Genomic DNA, 16409 nt, shown 5'->3' with positions numbered 1-16409 from the left:
TCACCCGTCGAATAAGCACGATCAGGACGATAATGATGATGATGGTGATGGCACACACGGCTCCCAGCGCGCCGAGGGCGGGCATCAAGGCGGCGGCAGCGCTGTTGTCGGTTGCCTTGGAGAACTCCACGCCGGTCAGGTTGCCGATGAACACGCACGTCCCCGTGCCATTGTTCAGAGCAAAGCTGGCAGTCGTGTCGCACTCACATCTAAAAAAACAAAACAAAAAAATTCACGGTTCGTGTGAGACTCGGCTGGAGGCCCAGTTTTCCGTATCCATAGCAACGCCACCACCCTCCAGGATCAAGGCGCAGATGCAGCTCCTAAAGCGGCGGGATGTGTGTAGATCACACCCACCGCAAAGTGGTCAAAGACCGAAAATCCAATTCACATCTAACCGGCATAAATCAGACGCACACGTTTTTTTAGCAGCAGGTAGGTCAGTCGTTGTGGGCTATCAACTAGTGGCTGGAATTTCTAAAGAGCAGTGTTGCCAGTGTTGCCGGTGTTGCCGGCTGGGTGAAATCCAACCCAAAGTGAAAAACTTGTGCCCTGGACCAGTTGCGAAAACTTGTGTCCTGGACCAGTTCCGAAAACTTGTGTGGTGGACCAGTTCAGAAAAAAAGAAACTTATGTTCTGGATTAGTTGCGAAAACTCATGTCCTGGACCAGTTGCGAAAACTCATGTCCTGGACCACCTCCGATTACATCACTGTACTTGTATAGATGTACGCCTAGCGGTATTCGTACCCCGGCGGCCAGGACGAACAGGGCCGTGGAAGTCGAGGGCGCCAAATATGCACTCAGGGTCGGATTTCACCGAGCACAACCGTACTTGGAGATGAAACGACACTGTGTTAAATTCCTAATAGGGGAGGCAGGGGGAGGCAGGGGGGGGGGGGGGGGCAGGGGGAGGCAGGGGGGGGGGGGCAGGGGGAGGCAGGGGGGGGGGCAGGGGGGAGGCAGGGGGGAAGGCAGGGGGGGGGGGTGTGCAGATTATATACCGATTTATCAATACCTCAGTTGCCATGCCTCACGTGAGAGCTGATCAGACTGACTTTTTCGGCATCTGTAGGAATGCCACCTCCCGTCATCAGCTCTCCCAACACCAGCTCCCAACACCAGCTCCCCAAGAGTCAGGGGTCGGGTGTAGCTTCTAAGGCAGACGGCTGAACAGATCTTCCAGATTCCAGATTGGTCAAACACCGAGAGACTACATGTACAGTGGCAAGCACAGCATCAGTGTCTGAGAAAGTGTCTTACCGTTTGTTGCGTTCATTGCACGCTGAGCCGGCAGGGCACTGGCTGGGGGTATCGCTACTGCATGCGCAGTCAAAGCCAGGTCTACAGCTGCAGGAGAAACTGCCCACGCTGTTAATACACACCTGTGAAGCTGTACAGTTGTGGGTGTCAGCTTGGTCACATTCATTGGTATCTAATGCAGTGATGTGTCAGGAGAGAGAGGGAGAGAGAGAGAGAGAGAGAGAGAGAGAGAGAGAGAGAGAGAGAGAGAGAGAGAGAGAGAGAGAGAGAGAGAGAGAGAGAGAGAGAGGGAGAGAGAGAGAGAGAGAGAGTGAGTGAGAACAGAACGACCGAATGCGATTACGTGTACATCAGCATTGTTTTTGTATGGAATGACATCATAAACTCGGGTTTATGCTCCTTACAATGCATACACAATGGCGTCATTTTGCAATCCTTCTTTGGCACGATGACACCATTTGCACAACCCATGTAAAGTTCAATGACATCATCGTACACATGCTGACATTGCTGAGCCCCTGTACAGCGCAATGACATCAGTTGTACATCCCCAGTATAGTACAATTATGTCATTTGTATAGCCTCTGTGACCAGAGGCAAAGCTCATACATCTATGGTGTAGTGACCACCGGAAACCTCATGTTGGTTCTTTCTCACTTCATCTAGTTTTTTTGTTTGCTCCTTCTTTTTCCTTTTATCTCCTCATGATCGGTTTTTCAGGCATCTTTGTACAAGTGGAATCCTGATAATTCGAATATGGCTTAATTCGAACATACCCGCTTAATAATGAGAAGTTTTTCCAGGACCGATTTCTATCAATACGATTCCCACATAAAAAATCTGATAATTAGAAGCTCGTACTGGATATGTCCGGTTAATTAGAAGTCCCACAGATTCCACTTACATAGAAAATGCGTGGGATTTGTGCTGATAATTCGAAGTCAGCAAAGTGTAATTCGAAGTTCACTGTACATTGTACTGGTCAGTTCAGTTTGCATGAGCATGCTGTGCCGGTCAGCTCAGTGTCCGTGAAATCTGTGTTTATGGTCCATAGTGCAACTCTGCGTGACCATGAGAGCATTTTAACATACATATTGTGTTGTGGGTTCATGTTTGGATAATTAGAATGTCCGGATAATTAGAAGTTTTTTGCTGGCATTTTGAGGTTCGAATTATCAGGATTCCACCTGTAGTAGTACATAGTACTGTTGAGTCACCGAAGTAAAGTAAATTCAATACAATACATAATTACGGCACCTTAACTTGAACTTTCCAAATACGGTCTCTTCGCTGCACACGTGAATTCAAAATATATAAATAATTGAATTCACCAAATTTTCGGGCATGACCCATCCTCAGGGCGAAAAACGTTCAATACAATAAAATACAAATATTATATAGCCCCACCATTTTTGCCATAATCGAGTACAATGCACCTACAAATGTACTGTAGTGCCTGTACTGTAGTGCCTATCACGACCATTTGCTGGTGTGCTGACCGGTCTTGGCTTATAACAGAATCGGCGGAACAGGTCCGGTTGGTCAGGCCATGGCCGGACCAATGTTTTGGCCAGCAACATGTGTTTACTGCTGAGGAGGTCATGTGTATCCACTATAATCATACACAACGTAAGAAAAGACTATGGCATGGCCGGGCCAATCAAAAACTGCTTCCGCCTGTCCCGGATTCTGCATGAGCTATGAGCATGTGTAAAGTAGCCAATAGGATACATAGCAATAGGATGATACATAGCAATAGGATGATACATAGCAATAGGATGATACATAGCAATAGGATGATACATAGCAATAGGATGATACATAGCAATAGGATGATACATAGCATGGATTCTCTACACTTACCCACACACTCTGGCAGTGAGATATGCAGCTTGCCGTTGACGCCGCAGCGACCGCTTTCGGAGACGACCTCGTGAGCGCTGTCGGACGTGGACAGAATGTGATAGCCCCGGCTGCAGGTGAACATGACCGTTTGATTGACGGCAATGCTGCGGCGGCTCCCTGGGGCTGCTGCTGTCGCATTACTAGCGCCATTGGCAATCTCCTCCACAGAGCAATTCCGAGCTAGCGTGAAACAAATAAACCAACAGTCAACCAAAACATTTCTAATTGTCTCCAAACTCCAACACAACTCCAAACTCCAACGCAACCACTTGCACATTTAGGAAACTTCACTTCTGATCTCCAAACTCAAAAAACGGTCTCTTCACTGGGTTTTATGTATGCGTTGTATCTCAACGATACCTCACTCAAGACTTCCAGGCGTACCGCACACAAGCACTCTCAGTCTCAACCACCACGGGCATTACGAGTTTAGATAGATAAACATTACAGTAATGATAGAATAGAATGCATAACGGGTATACGGGTAAGAGAGCTATTGCGACTCTGAGAGAACAACGAAAAACACCAAAGGAAACAACCAAGGAACAAAACCACTCAAAACGCTGTCATCAGCAAAACGTGCCAGTACCGGTGCACACACGGCGACCCAAGCGAACTCAGCGTACCAAACACGCAACAAATAAGGCAAGCCAGATATCGTGCACGCGTGAGATGACCGTATGACGGTATACACGACTGCAGAAACATGGCAGCGGCTCGTGCACGCACACACAAAATAAATAAACAAATAGAAATTCAAACTACAATAATTAATCCGAAAGGAAAGAGGAAAGAGACGTATGGGAAGCCGAAGGGTTTCACCTGTCAGTGGGTGCTTGCACCCGATATGGGTGAGAGTAAACCCTGTCAGATAGTGACACATCGAAGGATTACTCAGCAGCGGAACTTCACTCAGGGAGAATAGTAACAAAGCACGTAAGTAACTCTAGCAAATCGTGAACTCTACTAGCAAACGCACGCAATGTTCATAATTACTCAGACGACACTCGTGGCCAAAGACCAACAGGTAAGAGAAGTTACCTAATACAGAATCAATTAGACTAAATCAATGGCATGCAGCAACAGCTTGCAGGAAAACAGGCAAGGAGTCGAAGTCGTGACGAGATTTCAGGACGTGCAACGGAGACCTTTTCAACGCATTTACAACATCCTCCCCACCAAAGGTCTTCGCACACTACAAGTCAAGACGAGCTGGGATCCTGACGGCCCGCCTAGACCTCCTCAAACAAGGTGACTCTCGTGGCTCAGCCGGTTGCCCCACATCTGGACTTGCTGGGATTGAGACGGGATCACTCTGTTCATCCGCTGGAGTATTTGCCAGCTGCTCGATTGGCACCTCCGGTTCACTAGCCACTTGCTCGGGCTCACTAGCCACTTCCAACGGAACCAGACGGGGAATTGCCCGGAGCATGGTGCTGTTACCAATCTTCACCCGTGCTACTCGGCTCTTGCCATCTCGACCAGCGAACAGCTCTATCACTCTACCGAGGCGCCAAAGGTGCCGCTTCTTCTTGTCGTCAACAACCAGGACAACCTCGCCAGCCTTGATCGGACGGGCCTGGGCGGACTGGTAGCTGCTGAGGCCGACCAAGTACTGTTCCCGCCACCGCTTCCTCAGGTGCTCCTTGACATTGATGATGTAACTGAACCGGGCCGATAATTGTGCAGCTGTAAGGCCGTCTTCTACCTCGGGGGCCCCTGGTGCAAAGACATCTCCCATCATCATGGCTGGGGTCAAGGCCATGTCATCACCGATGTCCGTTGATACGGACGTAAGCGGGCGCGAATTCACCACTGCCTCGATCTCCGCCAGGACTGTGGCCAGCTCCTCAGGTTTCAGAAGCGCTTTGCCCAACACCTTCTTCAGAGGTGTCTTCACGCAAGCGACCAGGCGCTCATAAAACCCGCCAAACCAGGGTGCTGCGGGTGGGTTGAAGCTCCACACTACCTCTATCTTCTCCGCGGCAGCCTTGAACGTCGTAGCGTTGTCCGAACGAATTCTGCAAGGCTTCCCACGCCGCGCGACGAATCTGCGATAGACCAGAAGGAACGCTTCTGTTGACAGACTATCCACCATGTCCAGATGAACTGCTCTAGTGGTACCACATACAAAGAGCACGACCCATCGCTTTGCGGACCGCTCTCCCGTTTGGACGTAAAGAGGACCGGCGTAGTCTATGCCTGTAAGGCCGAACGGCTGTTGATGTTCAACACGGTCTGCTGGTAAGGGCGCCACCACCTCGGCTGCTGCTTTGGCCTTGAACCAACGGCAAGCAAAGCATCTCTCGGTAACACTTCTCAGCAGGCGACGCCCAGACAGAATCCAAAACTTGCGTTGAAGAAAGGCAAGGACGCTCTCGACACCTTGGTGCAATCGTTGCTTATGCACCATCTCCAGCAAGAGCTCGGTCAGATGATGTTTCGCTAGGATGATAGGGTGCTTAGCGTCATATCCTAGCTCACTTTCCTGCAGCCTGCCGCCGACCCGCAGCAACCCAGCGTCATCGAGGAAGGGTGACAACTTGTACAAGCGAGAACTAGGAGGCAAGGAATTGCCTTCTTTCAGCATAGCGATTTCCTCCGCGAAACACTCTTGTTGGATGGACCGGTACAAGAAAGCTTCTGCTTTAGGGAACAGCTCAGCGCGGGTTGCCGGCTCCTTCCACTGGAGCATCCGCACGACAACTCCACGAGCCCGTTGCCACTTCGAAAGATTCTCCCATGGCCAAACAACTGACTGCCTGACTGTATTCACTGCCGCTACGCGTGCTTCAATGACGGACTCTTGCGTGCTGTGAGACGAAATCGACTGTGGCCACTCAGACTCCTCGCTTAACCAAGGCGGGCCATGCAACCATATCACTGTCTGAAGGCCACTCACCGGAACACCACGGGACACAAGATCTGCTGGGTTGCTCACACCGGGACAGTGACGCCATTCTACGTGCAACTTCCGCGACACCTCTTGCACAGCTGCTACCCGATTAGCGACATACGTCTTCCACTGATACGACGGCTTCGAGATCCAATGCCAAGTAGTCAGACTGTCGGTCCAGCCAACAATCCGCTCGATCGGAATCCTCAGCTCACTGACAACGAATGACAGCACCTTCGCGGCAAGGCACACCGCTTGCAACTCCAGACGAGCGAGAGTAGGCCGAGCCACAGGTGCCACCTTTGCTTTCGCGAACAACAAAGAGGAAACAACACCAGTCACCACGTACAAACAACAGCCATAGCCCTTCTCAGATGCATCTGCAAACATATGCAAGAAGACAGGCTTCCCAACTGGGCAACCGAGCCACCTGGGAATGCGAACTGCAGAGATATCTGCCAGCCCTCCCCACCATTCGGCACAACGCACGGACAAACTGCTTGGTAGGGGGTCATCCCATCCTCCACCCAACTTCCAACACTCTTGCAACAGGAACTTGCCAGGCAAAATAGCGGGTGATGCCCAACCAAGAGGATCATACACTGCAGCGACGCAGCGCAGCAACGCACGACGGGACCAGCCAAACTTACTTGGGGCATCGACATTACCCAGATCAGCAACTGAGATGACATCTTCTTCGGTCGCCCACACGATGCCTAGCGCCTTGCTACCTGCCTCTGGGTCTGATGGAAGCGTGTTTCCCCGCCATTTCCGCAACTCCATGCCTGCTCCCTGCAACATATGCATGCTGTATTCCTGCAGCTTTTCAGCATCAGCAGAGCAAGGCACACTAGATACGCAATCATCAACATAAAAGCTGCGCAAGAGAAGCTTAATAATGGCACATTCCTCAGCAGAAGCAGAGCCTAAAGCATGATCTAAATGATAGCGCAGAACAGCACTCAGAATAAAAGGTGAGCAATTCACCCCAAAAGGCAGCTTCTTCAAGCGCCAAATGCACATCTGCTCCTGCCCTATCTCCGGCCAGACAAACCGGAGGTATGGCCTGTCCTCCGGCCGCATTCCTATCATAAAGAATGCTTTCCGTATATCAGCCTGAAAAGCAACTGGGTACTCACGGAAACGGAGCAAGAGCCCCACCAAATCTGGCAGAAGGGATGGTCCTGGATCCACCAGGTCATTTAGCGACTGCTCTCCTGATCTCGACGCTGATGCGTTGAAGACGACTCTCGTCTTGGTTGTGGTAGCGTCGCTGCGAAATACTGCATGGTGTGGCATGTAATAGCCTGGCTCCTCTGGATGCTCCTCCTTCTCGATGGCGTCCAGCTGCGCATACTCTTCAAGGAGCACGCGGTCGTACTCTTGACGCTTGCCCTTACGCTGTAGCTGTTGTACTAATGCTTGCGCGGCTGCCATAGCTTGGTTAAGGTTGTCCGGTGGGCGCTTCTCTGCCTTCCACAGAAGGCCAACTTGGTAGCTGGGACCCTCTCTCTCCAGCAGAAAGTCTGGTAGCGCTGTAGCTGACCGCTCTGGAACTTCTTCCATCCGCCAAAGCCGGTCAAGCTCAATGCAGCCAACACTCACCGTAGCTGCTGGGACGGAACTCTTCGTAGGTCCGCACAAGACCCAGCCGATCTCTGTGCTCCATGCGGTTTCTCCATTGACCACCTTCTTCTCCTTGAGAATTTCATTGCAATGATCCGCACCGATTAACAAGTGTACCTCATTGGGTATACCTTCACTAGGCTGGTCACTGAGCTCAATTCCACTGGCTTGCCATTGCTGGATTGTGGACTTTGCAACTGGGGGGAACTTCATCCTCATGTCGTCGTTCTTCCATGCTCGGATCGTGATTGCCCGCGAGGTTCCCGTCAAGACTACCTCTAGACGCTCCAGTTGCCGTACTACTGGCTCCGTTCCAAACGCAGTGACCTTGACTTCGTCTGTGCTCAGGCAGGATGGTCGAATTGCTGACGCTAGGGAGGCAGAAATAAACGAAGCCTGCGATCCTGGGTCAATGAATACCCTGACACGAGCTCGTTTTGATCCACACACCTCTGCCACTCCAGTCATGAGGTGTACACCGGCGGACGTTGTACAGCTATACGTTCTGATACCCTCGCTGTCCGTGCCCCTAGGCGGCTTAGTTTCGGATGGCCAGTGCAGCAGCGGGTGGTGTTTGGAGCCGCATTTGCACCTTGTCTTAGACTGACATTCCTTGACCTGATGGCCCACTCTCAGACAATTGTAACACAGCCTCTCCCTGGCTACAAACCATCTGCGTTCCACCGGCGCAAGCGTAGCAAGCTCCTTCTCAGCACCTTCGACGGAAACTCCCAAGCACTGGGCACTATGTTGAGGTGTGATGTAATGCGTCTCAGGTGACTTCACCTTCAGTGACTTACGGCCATGGGCGGTTTGGTAGGCCATGCCGTCCTCAGTGAATGCCTTCAGGTCCTTCTCGTAGCACCTTTTTTCGATCATGAATGCTTTCATATCTGGACCTATCGCCTCCAATATCACTTGCCGTACCATGGCTGCAAATAGCCCACTCTCATCGCGTCCACCGCGATGACTGTCCTCAGACTTTGGCATTGCGAGCTTTCGCCACTTCTCAGTGTCCCGACTTACTCGCACGACAAATTGGTAAAAGCTCTCATCTGCCTTCTGGGTGTTAGCGATGAGGGCTTGCCAGGCTTTGTCCGCCGTCTTGCCAAATGCCGTCAACAGCTCACGCTTGGCATCGGCAAAGGTTTCACAACCATAGCAGGCACTTTCCAGCTTACTCCCCGCCAGGGCCACTCGTAGGCGTATCAGTAGCTCCTCGACTTCGTACTGATTTTGGTTGGCCACGTCTTCAAATAGCTCCAAGTAGCTTTCCACCGTCTGCTTTGCATCATATTTCGGAATTTTTATCGGTTTGGCTCTCAGCCCCTGAGCGCTCTCCGCAGACACACTGCTCGCTGTGTCATCTTGTTGAGCCGCTAACTCGACTTTCGCCTCTAACTTCGTTATCTTGTCCAGCAACTCTGTTTGCTGCCTGGTACTGTCTCTCTCTTCCATTCGAGCCTTGCGCTCTTCACTCTTCTGGATCTGCTCGGCATGCTCGACCCGCCTGCTCTCCACGTAACTCCGCAGACTCTCTCCAGTATAACCATAGGCCTTACCGTTCGCAATGAACGTTGCCTCCACACTCCCAGCCGAATACATCGGCCCTGCTCCTCGCTCCAGTGCAGTACTATCCTGGCGTGATCGCCAAATTTTATGTATGCGTTGTATCTCAACGATACCTCACTCAAGACTTCCAGGCGTACCGCACACAAGCACTCTCAGTCTCAACCACCACGGGCATTACGAGTTTAGATAGATAAACATTACAGTAATGATAGAATAGAATGCATAACGGGTATACGGGTAAGAGAGCTATTGCGACTCTGAGAGAACAACGAAAAACACCAAAGGAAACAACCAAGGAACAAAACCACTCAAAACGCTGTCATCAGCAAAACGTGCCAGTACCGGTGCACACACGGCGACCCAAGCGAACTCAGCGTACCAAACACGCAACAAATAAGGCAAGCCAGATATCGTGCACGCGTGAGATGACCGTATGACGGTATACACGACTGCAGAAACATGGCAGCGGCTCGTGCACGCACACACAAAATAAATAAACAAATAGAAATTCAAACTACAATAATTAATCCGAAAGGAAAGAGGAAAGAGACGTATGGGAAGCCGAAGGGTTTCACCTGTCAGTGGGTGCTTGCACCCGATATGGGTGAGAGTAAACCCTGTCAGATAGTGACACATCGTAGGATTACTCAGCAGCGGAACTTCACTCAGGGAGAATAGTAACAAAGCACGTAAGTAACTCTAGCAAATCGTGAACTCTACTAGCAAACGCACGCAATGTTCATAATTACTCAGACGACACTCGTGGCCAAAGACCAACAGGTAAGAGAAGTTACCTAATACAGAATCAATTAGACTAAATCAATGGCATGCAGCAACAGCTTGCAGGAAAACAGGCAAGGAGTCGAAGTCGTGACGAGATTTCAGGACGTGCAACGGAGACCTTTTCAACGCATTTACAACACTGGGATTAAAATTAAAATTAAGATTTACATTTCACCAATTTTCGGGCCTGGCCTATCATCAGGGTTATGATGATGTAACCAAAAAACCAAACAACCAAACAACCAAACAACCAAACAACCAAACAACCAAACAACCAAACAACCAAACAACCAAACAACCAAAGAAAAAAGGTACATTACCTACAGTGAGGAGACATCACAAACCAACACGACAAGTACATGGCAAACACAATGCAGCTCAGCCATCAGAATGAGATTGTCTATGTCCTACATGCAAGGCCCATAGTTTGAGGCATGGTGGGTGCTGAAAATCACTGTCAGTGCTTTCTTCTGATCGCATAGGAAATCACGTGCAATACTGCATTCAATACAGGAACAAGTGTCAAGCTTTAGTAACTCCCTCCCCCTCTCCCTCTCCCTCTCCCTCTCCCTCTCCCTCTCCCTCTCTCTTCCTCTCTACTATGAACAATGAGTTTGGCAACAGGGATTTACTTACCATGGCAAACCAGCGGAGGTTTGGTGAAGTTTCCATCGACACCACAGACGGATATCAGTGAGTTGCTCTGACCAGGCAAGGACGTGTAGCCTTCGTTTTCACGACACACGTACGTTATCGCCTCGTGTGTAGTGTAGCCGTCTGAGTGTGGATTGACTATCACGCTGGATGGGTCTGTGTCGGCAGTACAGTTACCGGCTGGTAGGGGGCACATTGTTTCACATAGGCATACATACATATATATACATGCAAATACATGACCACACATGTGCAGATGGAGCAAGCACGCATACGCACACACACGCACGTACACACACACACACACACACACACACACACACGCGCGCACACGCATAGCAGTTGAAATTCACCACAGCCAAAGTGATCCCTCTGTATAACGGGTTAACCAACCATTTGACCACCTTGGTTAGAACATTACCTTGGCTACTGACCTACAAGACAAGTACACAGTATGTAGTGCTGGTGTCATGGCCCTTACAAGTGCATTATGCAGTCAGACCTCGCTTATCCGGTCCTCTTTTATCCGAATCCTCCACCACCCGGAAGAAAATCGTTGGTTACCCATTCACAGCATATGTCATGCATACAGTCAACTTCGCTAATAACGACTGCGGATATAACGACAATTCGCGAATAAAGACAGAATTTCCGTGCCCAGAGCAAAGTCCCATCCCACTGCAATACATATAATGAGACTTCGGGTATAACAACACTTCGCGAATAAGGACACCTTTTTGATGCCCCGCCGAGTGTCGTTATAAGCCAAGTTGACTGTATATACAGTATGTGTAATCGATTATCCGGTTCCCTTGCCTGTCCGGATATCTTTGTGGAAAACGGATGTGTGCGGTTAATCTTAATAAGCGAGCACTGACTGTACTGCACTTTCACTGTAGATATTCCTGCAGAATAGCAAATTGGTTGAAGGCAGCCATGGCCAAACAGTGCTGTCGGGCGCCGAAGAATGATTTAGGTTAGGATTTAACCAAGCATAGCATGCTGATGCATACACGATATTAAAAACTCAACTGTGCATTGACTTTCGTACATGAACATAAGAACGAGCGACTTGTAGGCTACGAGGCTGAGTTTTTGAGTTCAGGTTCCTCACTCGCACAGTGTACTACCCACAGACTGTACAAAGCTGGGGGAATCACTATAAATTATTGCGACCCAGTGCTAATAGACCCCAGACTTATGGACTCCCGGCCTAGTAAACCCAGGGCCAATGGACCCTGAGCTAATGGACTCCGGGCTAATAGACTCCGGGCGGATGGACTCCAGGTAAATGCACACCGGGCTAAATGACCCCAGGATAATGGACCCGGGCGGATAGACCCCACGCTAATAAACCCCGGGCTAATAGACCCTCAGGCTGTCACCAGGGCTGCTGTTATACAACTCTCACCGTGACATGAAATGTTGACAGGTTCCCACTGGCCGTTGCCCATGCATCTGATGGTCTGCGATGGCCGATGGCGGACACCGTGTCCATTGGCACACACGTACGTAGCCGTGTCGTTGTACAGAGTGTCATTGGACAGTAGCTCGGAATTGTCCGGTGGTGCGGGCGGCCTGCCACAGTCGATACCTGTGCAGGAATGTTGCAGAGCAGGAACACAATGCGGCTATGAGAACTTGACAGGGTGTACATGTGTGAGCGGGTTAGGTAGACAGGGTGTACATGTGTGAGTGGGTTAGGTAGAAATGGCGACTTACGTAATACACAGTGTACTTTCCAGGTACAGGCTTTTGAAGTGCAGACTGGGTGCTGGAGGGGAGTCCCCTAGCCGTGTTGAGTCATGGTTCAGTGCAGCTACTGAAAGCTGCACTGAACCACGACTCAACACGGCTAGGGGGTTTCCCTCCAGCACCCATGTGTGTAGTTGTAACTTCAAGTTTCACGCATTTCAACGATCATCAGACAGCAGCGTTTAGCATTCACTCCGATGATCATGATGACGATTGCCGAAATGCGTGAAACTTGAAGTTTCAGTTACACATCATTTTGCCCCCGTTGTATGTGTGTGTACATGTATGTACCCCGGGCAAAGGAAGCATTCTACGCCAATGGTTAAACAGAGAGACAGACACAGATGAGTAGATCTGATAGTCTATGATATGCATGTGCGCACACACACATACGCAAACACATAAACACATACATACACACACATACACATACACATATTCATATACACATACGCACATTCATATACACACATACATGCACGCATGCATACACACCATGTACCACACACCCACACACACACACCACACACACACACACACACACCCACACACACACCACACACACACACACACACACACACACACACACACACACACACACACACACACACACACACACACACACACACACACACACACACACACACACACACACACACACACACAAACACCTGTCCTGTCCTGTAGAGTCACTGCCGCAAAAGGGTCACGTGATCCCATCACTGGGAAACTTGAGAAGAGAGAGAGAGAGGACACGACGCTCGATGACGCTCCAGGTGCACGGGTAGTCGCATCCGCTTGCCGCATATGCACACGTGCTGGAAGGCTGAGCGCTCCTCTGCTGTTGGTCTATGAGCCACCCTTGAACAGCGATGCCTTCCCCGTCCCCGGACACCGCGAAAGCAGCGACCACACCTGTCACAATGCGCGGCACAACATCCCTCCGCCGGTGCCGACGCTCCGGTAGTTCCAGGTGGCACTGCGGCATCCACCGTTGAGGCACACACATGCCGGACCAAGCCACCGCGGCTTCTCAGCCACCGCCCACACCGCCCGCACTGACTGGCGCCCCGCTGCTCAGACACAGGCCGCGCACGCTCCTCCAGACACTTATGCCGAGCCATGTCTCCTTTCCGTGCAAAATCCCGTCCGCATACCGTACATACCACTCGGGGCGGAGGCCCAGGCACATTGTCAGGCTCTTGGTAGGTGCTGCGCCACTCCGCGCGAGACTCACATGCAACATCATACCATGATGCCTCCACGCCACGGGCACGTAGATCTCGGACAGCGCAGTCCTTCCATCTGCGGCGTGGGCCATGTGCTGGGCGACGCTGCAAGAAGGAGCCAAACAGTACCTGTTTTGGGATGCGGTTGTCCGGCATCCGCGCCACATGCCCCAACCACTCCAACCGCCGATGTGCAATCTTGTCTTTAATCGTCTCGGAGTCTCCCCAGCGCACCAGCAGCTCTTCGTTGGTGATGTGTTCGTCCCACATTCGGCTTCGAGAGACCCCGAGGATGGATCGGATGCACCTCATGCTGAAGGTTGAGAGCTTCTGCAGGTCATGCTGAAGGGGCGTCCAGCACTCAGAGCCATACAACAGCAGGGACAGAACGCAAGCATTGAATACGCACCGCTTGGTGTGCATCAGCAGATGTGGATTGGAGAATACAGACCTCCGAAGAGCACCGCAGGCCCTGGAGGCTTGGGCAATCCTTGCGGCGATGTCCCGGGACGAACGGCAACCGCTGTCCACTACAGAACCGAGGTATTTGAAATGCGGTACGCATTCCACCTCCGCTTGACCAAGTTGGAGGGGAGCGCGGTCAGTAAGCGTGATGCCGGGGCCAACAACTACAAACTGAGTCTTCGTTGCACTGATGGTCAAGCCGAATCCCGACGCCACCTCGTGAAGACAGCACAATGCTGCCCCCGCTCCAGACCGAGTCGTAGCGAATAAACAAGAGTCGTCAGCAAACTGGGAATCTGTTAGGCAATGGTGTTGGTCGTCACGGCGGGGTTTACGGTATAAATCGCTGCTGTATGCTGAGCGGAGCTCGAAGCCAACCCCGTCAACTCTCCTGACGCGGTGTTGCCACTGGGTCATCACGGCCCACATAAAGATATTAAAAAGGACCGGCGCCATAGAGCACCCCTGGCGAAGACCATTGCCAATGCTGAACGGGTCTGATAATATGTTGTTGAACTGCACCGATGCTGACATGGGGTCGTGGAACGACCGGATGATGTTGCTAAGCTTTTCTGGTACTCCCGCACGGCCGAGGACCTGCCACAGACACCCCCTGGGCACTGAATCATAGGCCTTCTTCAGGTCGATAAACACAAAAAATCCCTTGGCCTGATGTTCGATTGACTTTTCCATGAGCTGTCGGACGGTGAAGATCATGTCAGAGCAGCCACGCCCTCGCCGGAACCCGCACTGGGACTCAGGGAGAAATTCCTCCGCGAATACCTGCAGCCTTCTCTGAAGGACACTCGCCAAGACCTTGCCCACCACATCCAGCAACGCAATGCCCCGCCAATTGTCGCACTGCGACAAATCTCCCTTCTTTGGAATGGGGATGAGGGTAGCATCCGCCCACTCCCGCGGAACGCAGCCATCTCGCCACACATCTCCACACAGCTCCATGAGCTTGTTGTTGAGCTCCTCTCCACCGAACTTTAGCAACTCTGGCTGTATCCTCGATGAACCAGCAGCGGTGCCATTGCGAAGTCGAGAAATGGCCTTGGAGATCTCATGCATGGTTGGTGGTTCCTCAAGGCTCGACACTACAGGTCGCTGCTCAACGCAAGCCATGATATCGGGGTTGTACGAGCTCTCTGGGTTCAGGACAGATGTGAAATGCCTCTGGAACCGCTTGCATTGATCCTCAGTCGACTGGCACAGGTTTCCATTCTCGTCCTTAATGGCGGAAGTCTTGCACGGAGTTAATCCCTCACATGCAGCGTGGATAGCATGAACGCATTTCCAGACGACTGCCCCGTTGAAGCGCGCCTCTGTTGCCTCCTGTGCCTTATTCAAAATCCAAGCCTCTTTGGCATTTACAACGGCTGCGCGCGCTTGCGATCGAGCAGCCCCGAAGCTGGCCCAATACGTGTCGCCCCTCTGCTGACCGTGGGCAAGCCACTCCGCGTAGCACTCATTGCGGGCGCGCAGAAGGGGCTGTATGGTTGCAGAGTTGTCATCATACCAGTCGGCCTGACGGCGTTCGCTCGGGCCCAATACATCAGCGGCTGTGGCAACCACGGTATTGCGCACATGGGTCCACTTCTCCCCAACGCTACCATCGCTGCTCCAGCAATCTCGCAATCCAGTAGATAAAGCGGCACGATACTTGTCCGCGGTGGTCACGCAGCGCGGGGGGCGACGTCCCACATCGTTGACGTCTTGTAACGTGGATGCGCAGGAATCCGATTGATCATGCTCGGCCACCGCCTTACTCCGCAGCTTGCCGACATTAAATCGGCGCCCCCGGCTCGCTCCACGTCGGGCAACCCCCACCGGGCGATGCGGGAACTCAAAGACTATACAAAGCAGCTGGTGGTCACTGCCACACTCAGCACCACGAACAACGCGCACGTCCCTGCAAAATCGCCGATGATCCTGACGCATCAAGATATAGTCGATGCAGTGCCACTGCAGAGAGCCGGGGTGCTGCCACGTCCGCTTGAAGATATCCCGCTTGGGGAACCAGGTGTTGCAGATCCACAAATTATTTATTGCTGCAAACGACAGTAGCTCATCTCCAGAGGAATTCAACTGTCCAAAACCATGCATGCCGCGCACACCACTCCAGCCATCGTCAGCTGTTCCTGAACCCACACGGGCGTTGAAGTCTCCAAGCAGAATACAGCAGTCCCTGTCAGGAACGCCAGCTATTACCTCCTGCAACTGTTCGTAAAACTGATTTTTGCTGGCACGCGGAGCTG

General features: G+C 51.6%; 1 protein-coding gene across 2 annotated transcripts in view; it reads right to left on the bottom strand.

The window, feature by feature from the left end:
- LOC135825706 (sushi, von Willebrand factor type A, EGF and pentraxin domain-containing protein 1-like) overlaps positions 1-16409 on the bottom strand; it is a 65350-nt gene that overhangs the window by 10639 nt on the left and 38302 nt on the right. For both annotated transcript variants that reach the window (XM_065338325.1, XM_065338326.1), the window contains 5 exons: positions 12111-12293; positions 10682-10879; positions 3127-3348; positions 1264-1435; positions 5-209 (listed from right to left, as the gene is read on the bottom strand). In XM_065338325.1, coding sequence (XP_065194397.1) covers positions 5-209; positions 1264-1435; positions 3127-3348; positions 10682-10879; positions 12111-12293 — 980 coding nt within the window. The remainder of the gene's footprint in view (positions 1-4; positions 210-1263; positions 1436-3126; positions 3349-10681; positions 10880-12110; positions 12294-16409) is intronic.

Source organism: Sycon ciliatum, chromosome 10 (assembly GCF_964019385.1).
Source record: "Sycon ciliatum chromosome 10, ocSycCili1.1, whole genome shotgun sequence".
NCBI lineage: Eukaryota > Metazoa > Porifera > Calcarea > Leucosolenida > Sycettidae > Sycon > Sycon ciliatum.
Note: the sequence above shows the minus strand (reverse complement) of the source record. Positions and strands in the feature narration are given on the sequence as shown.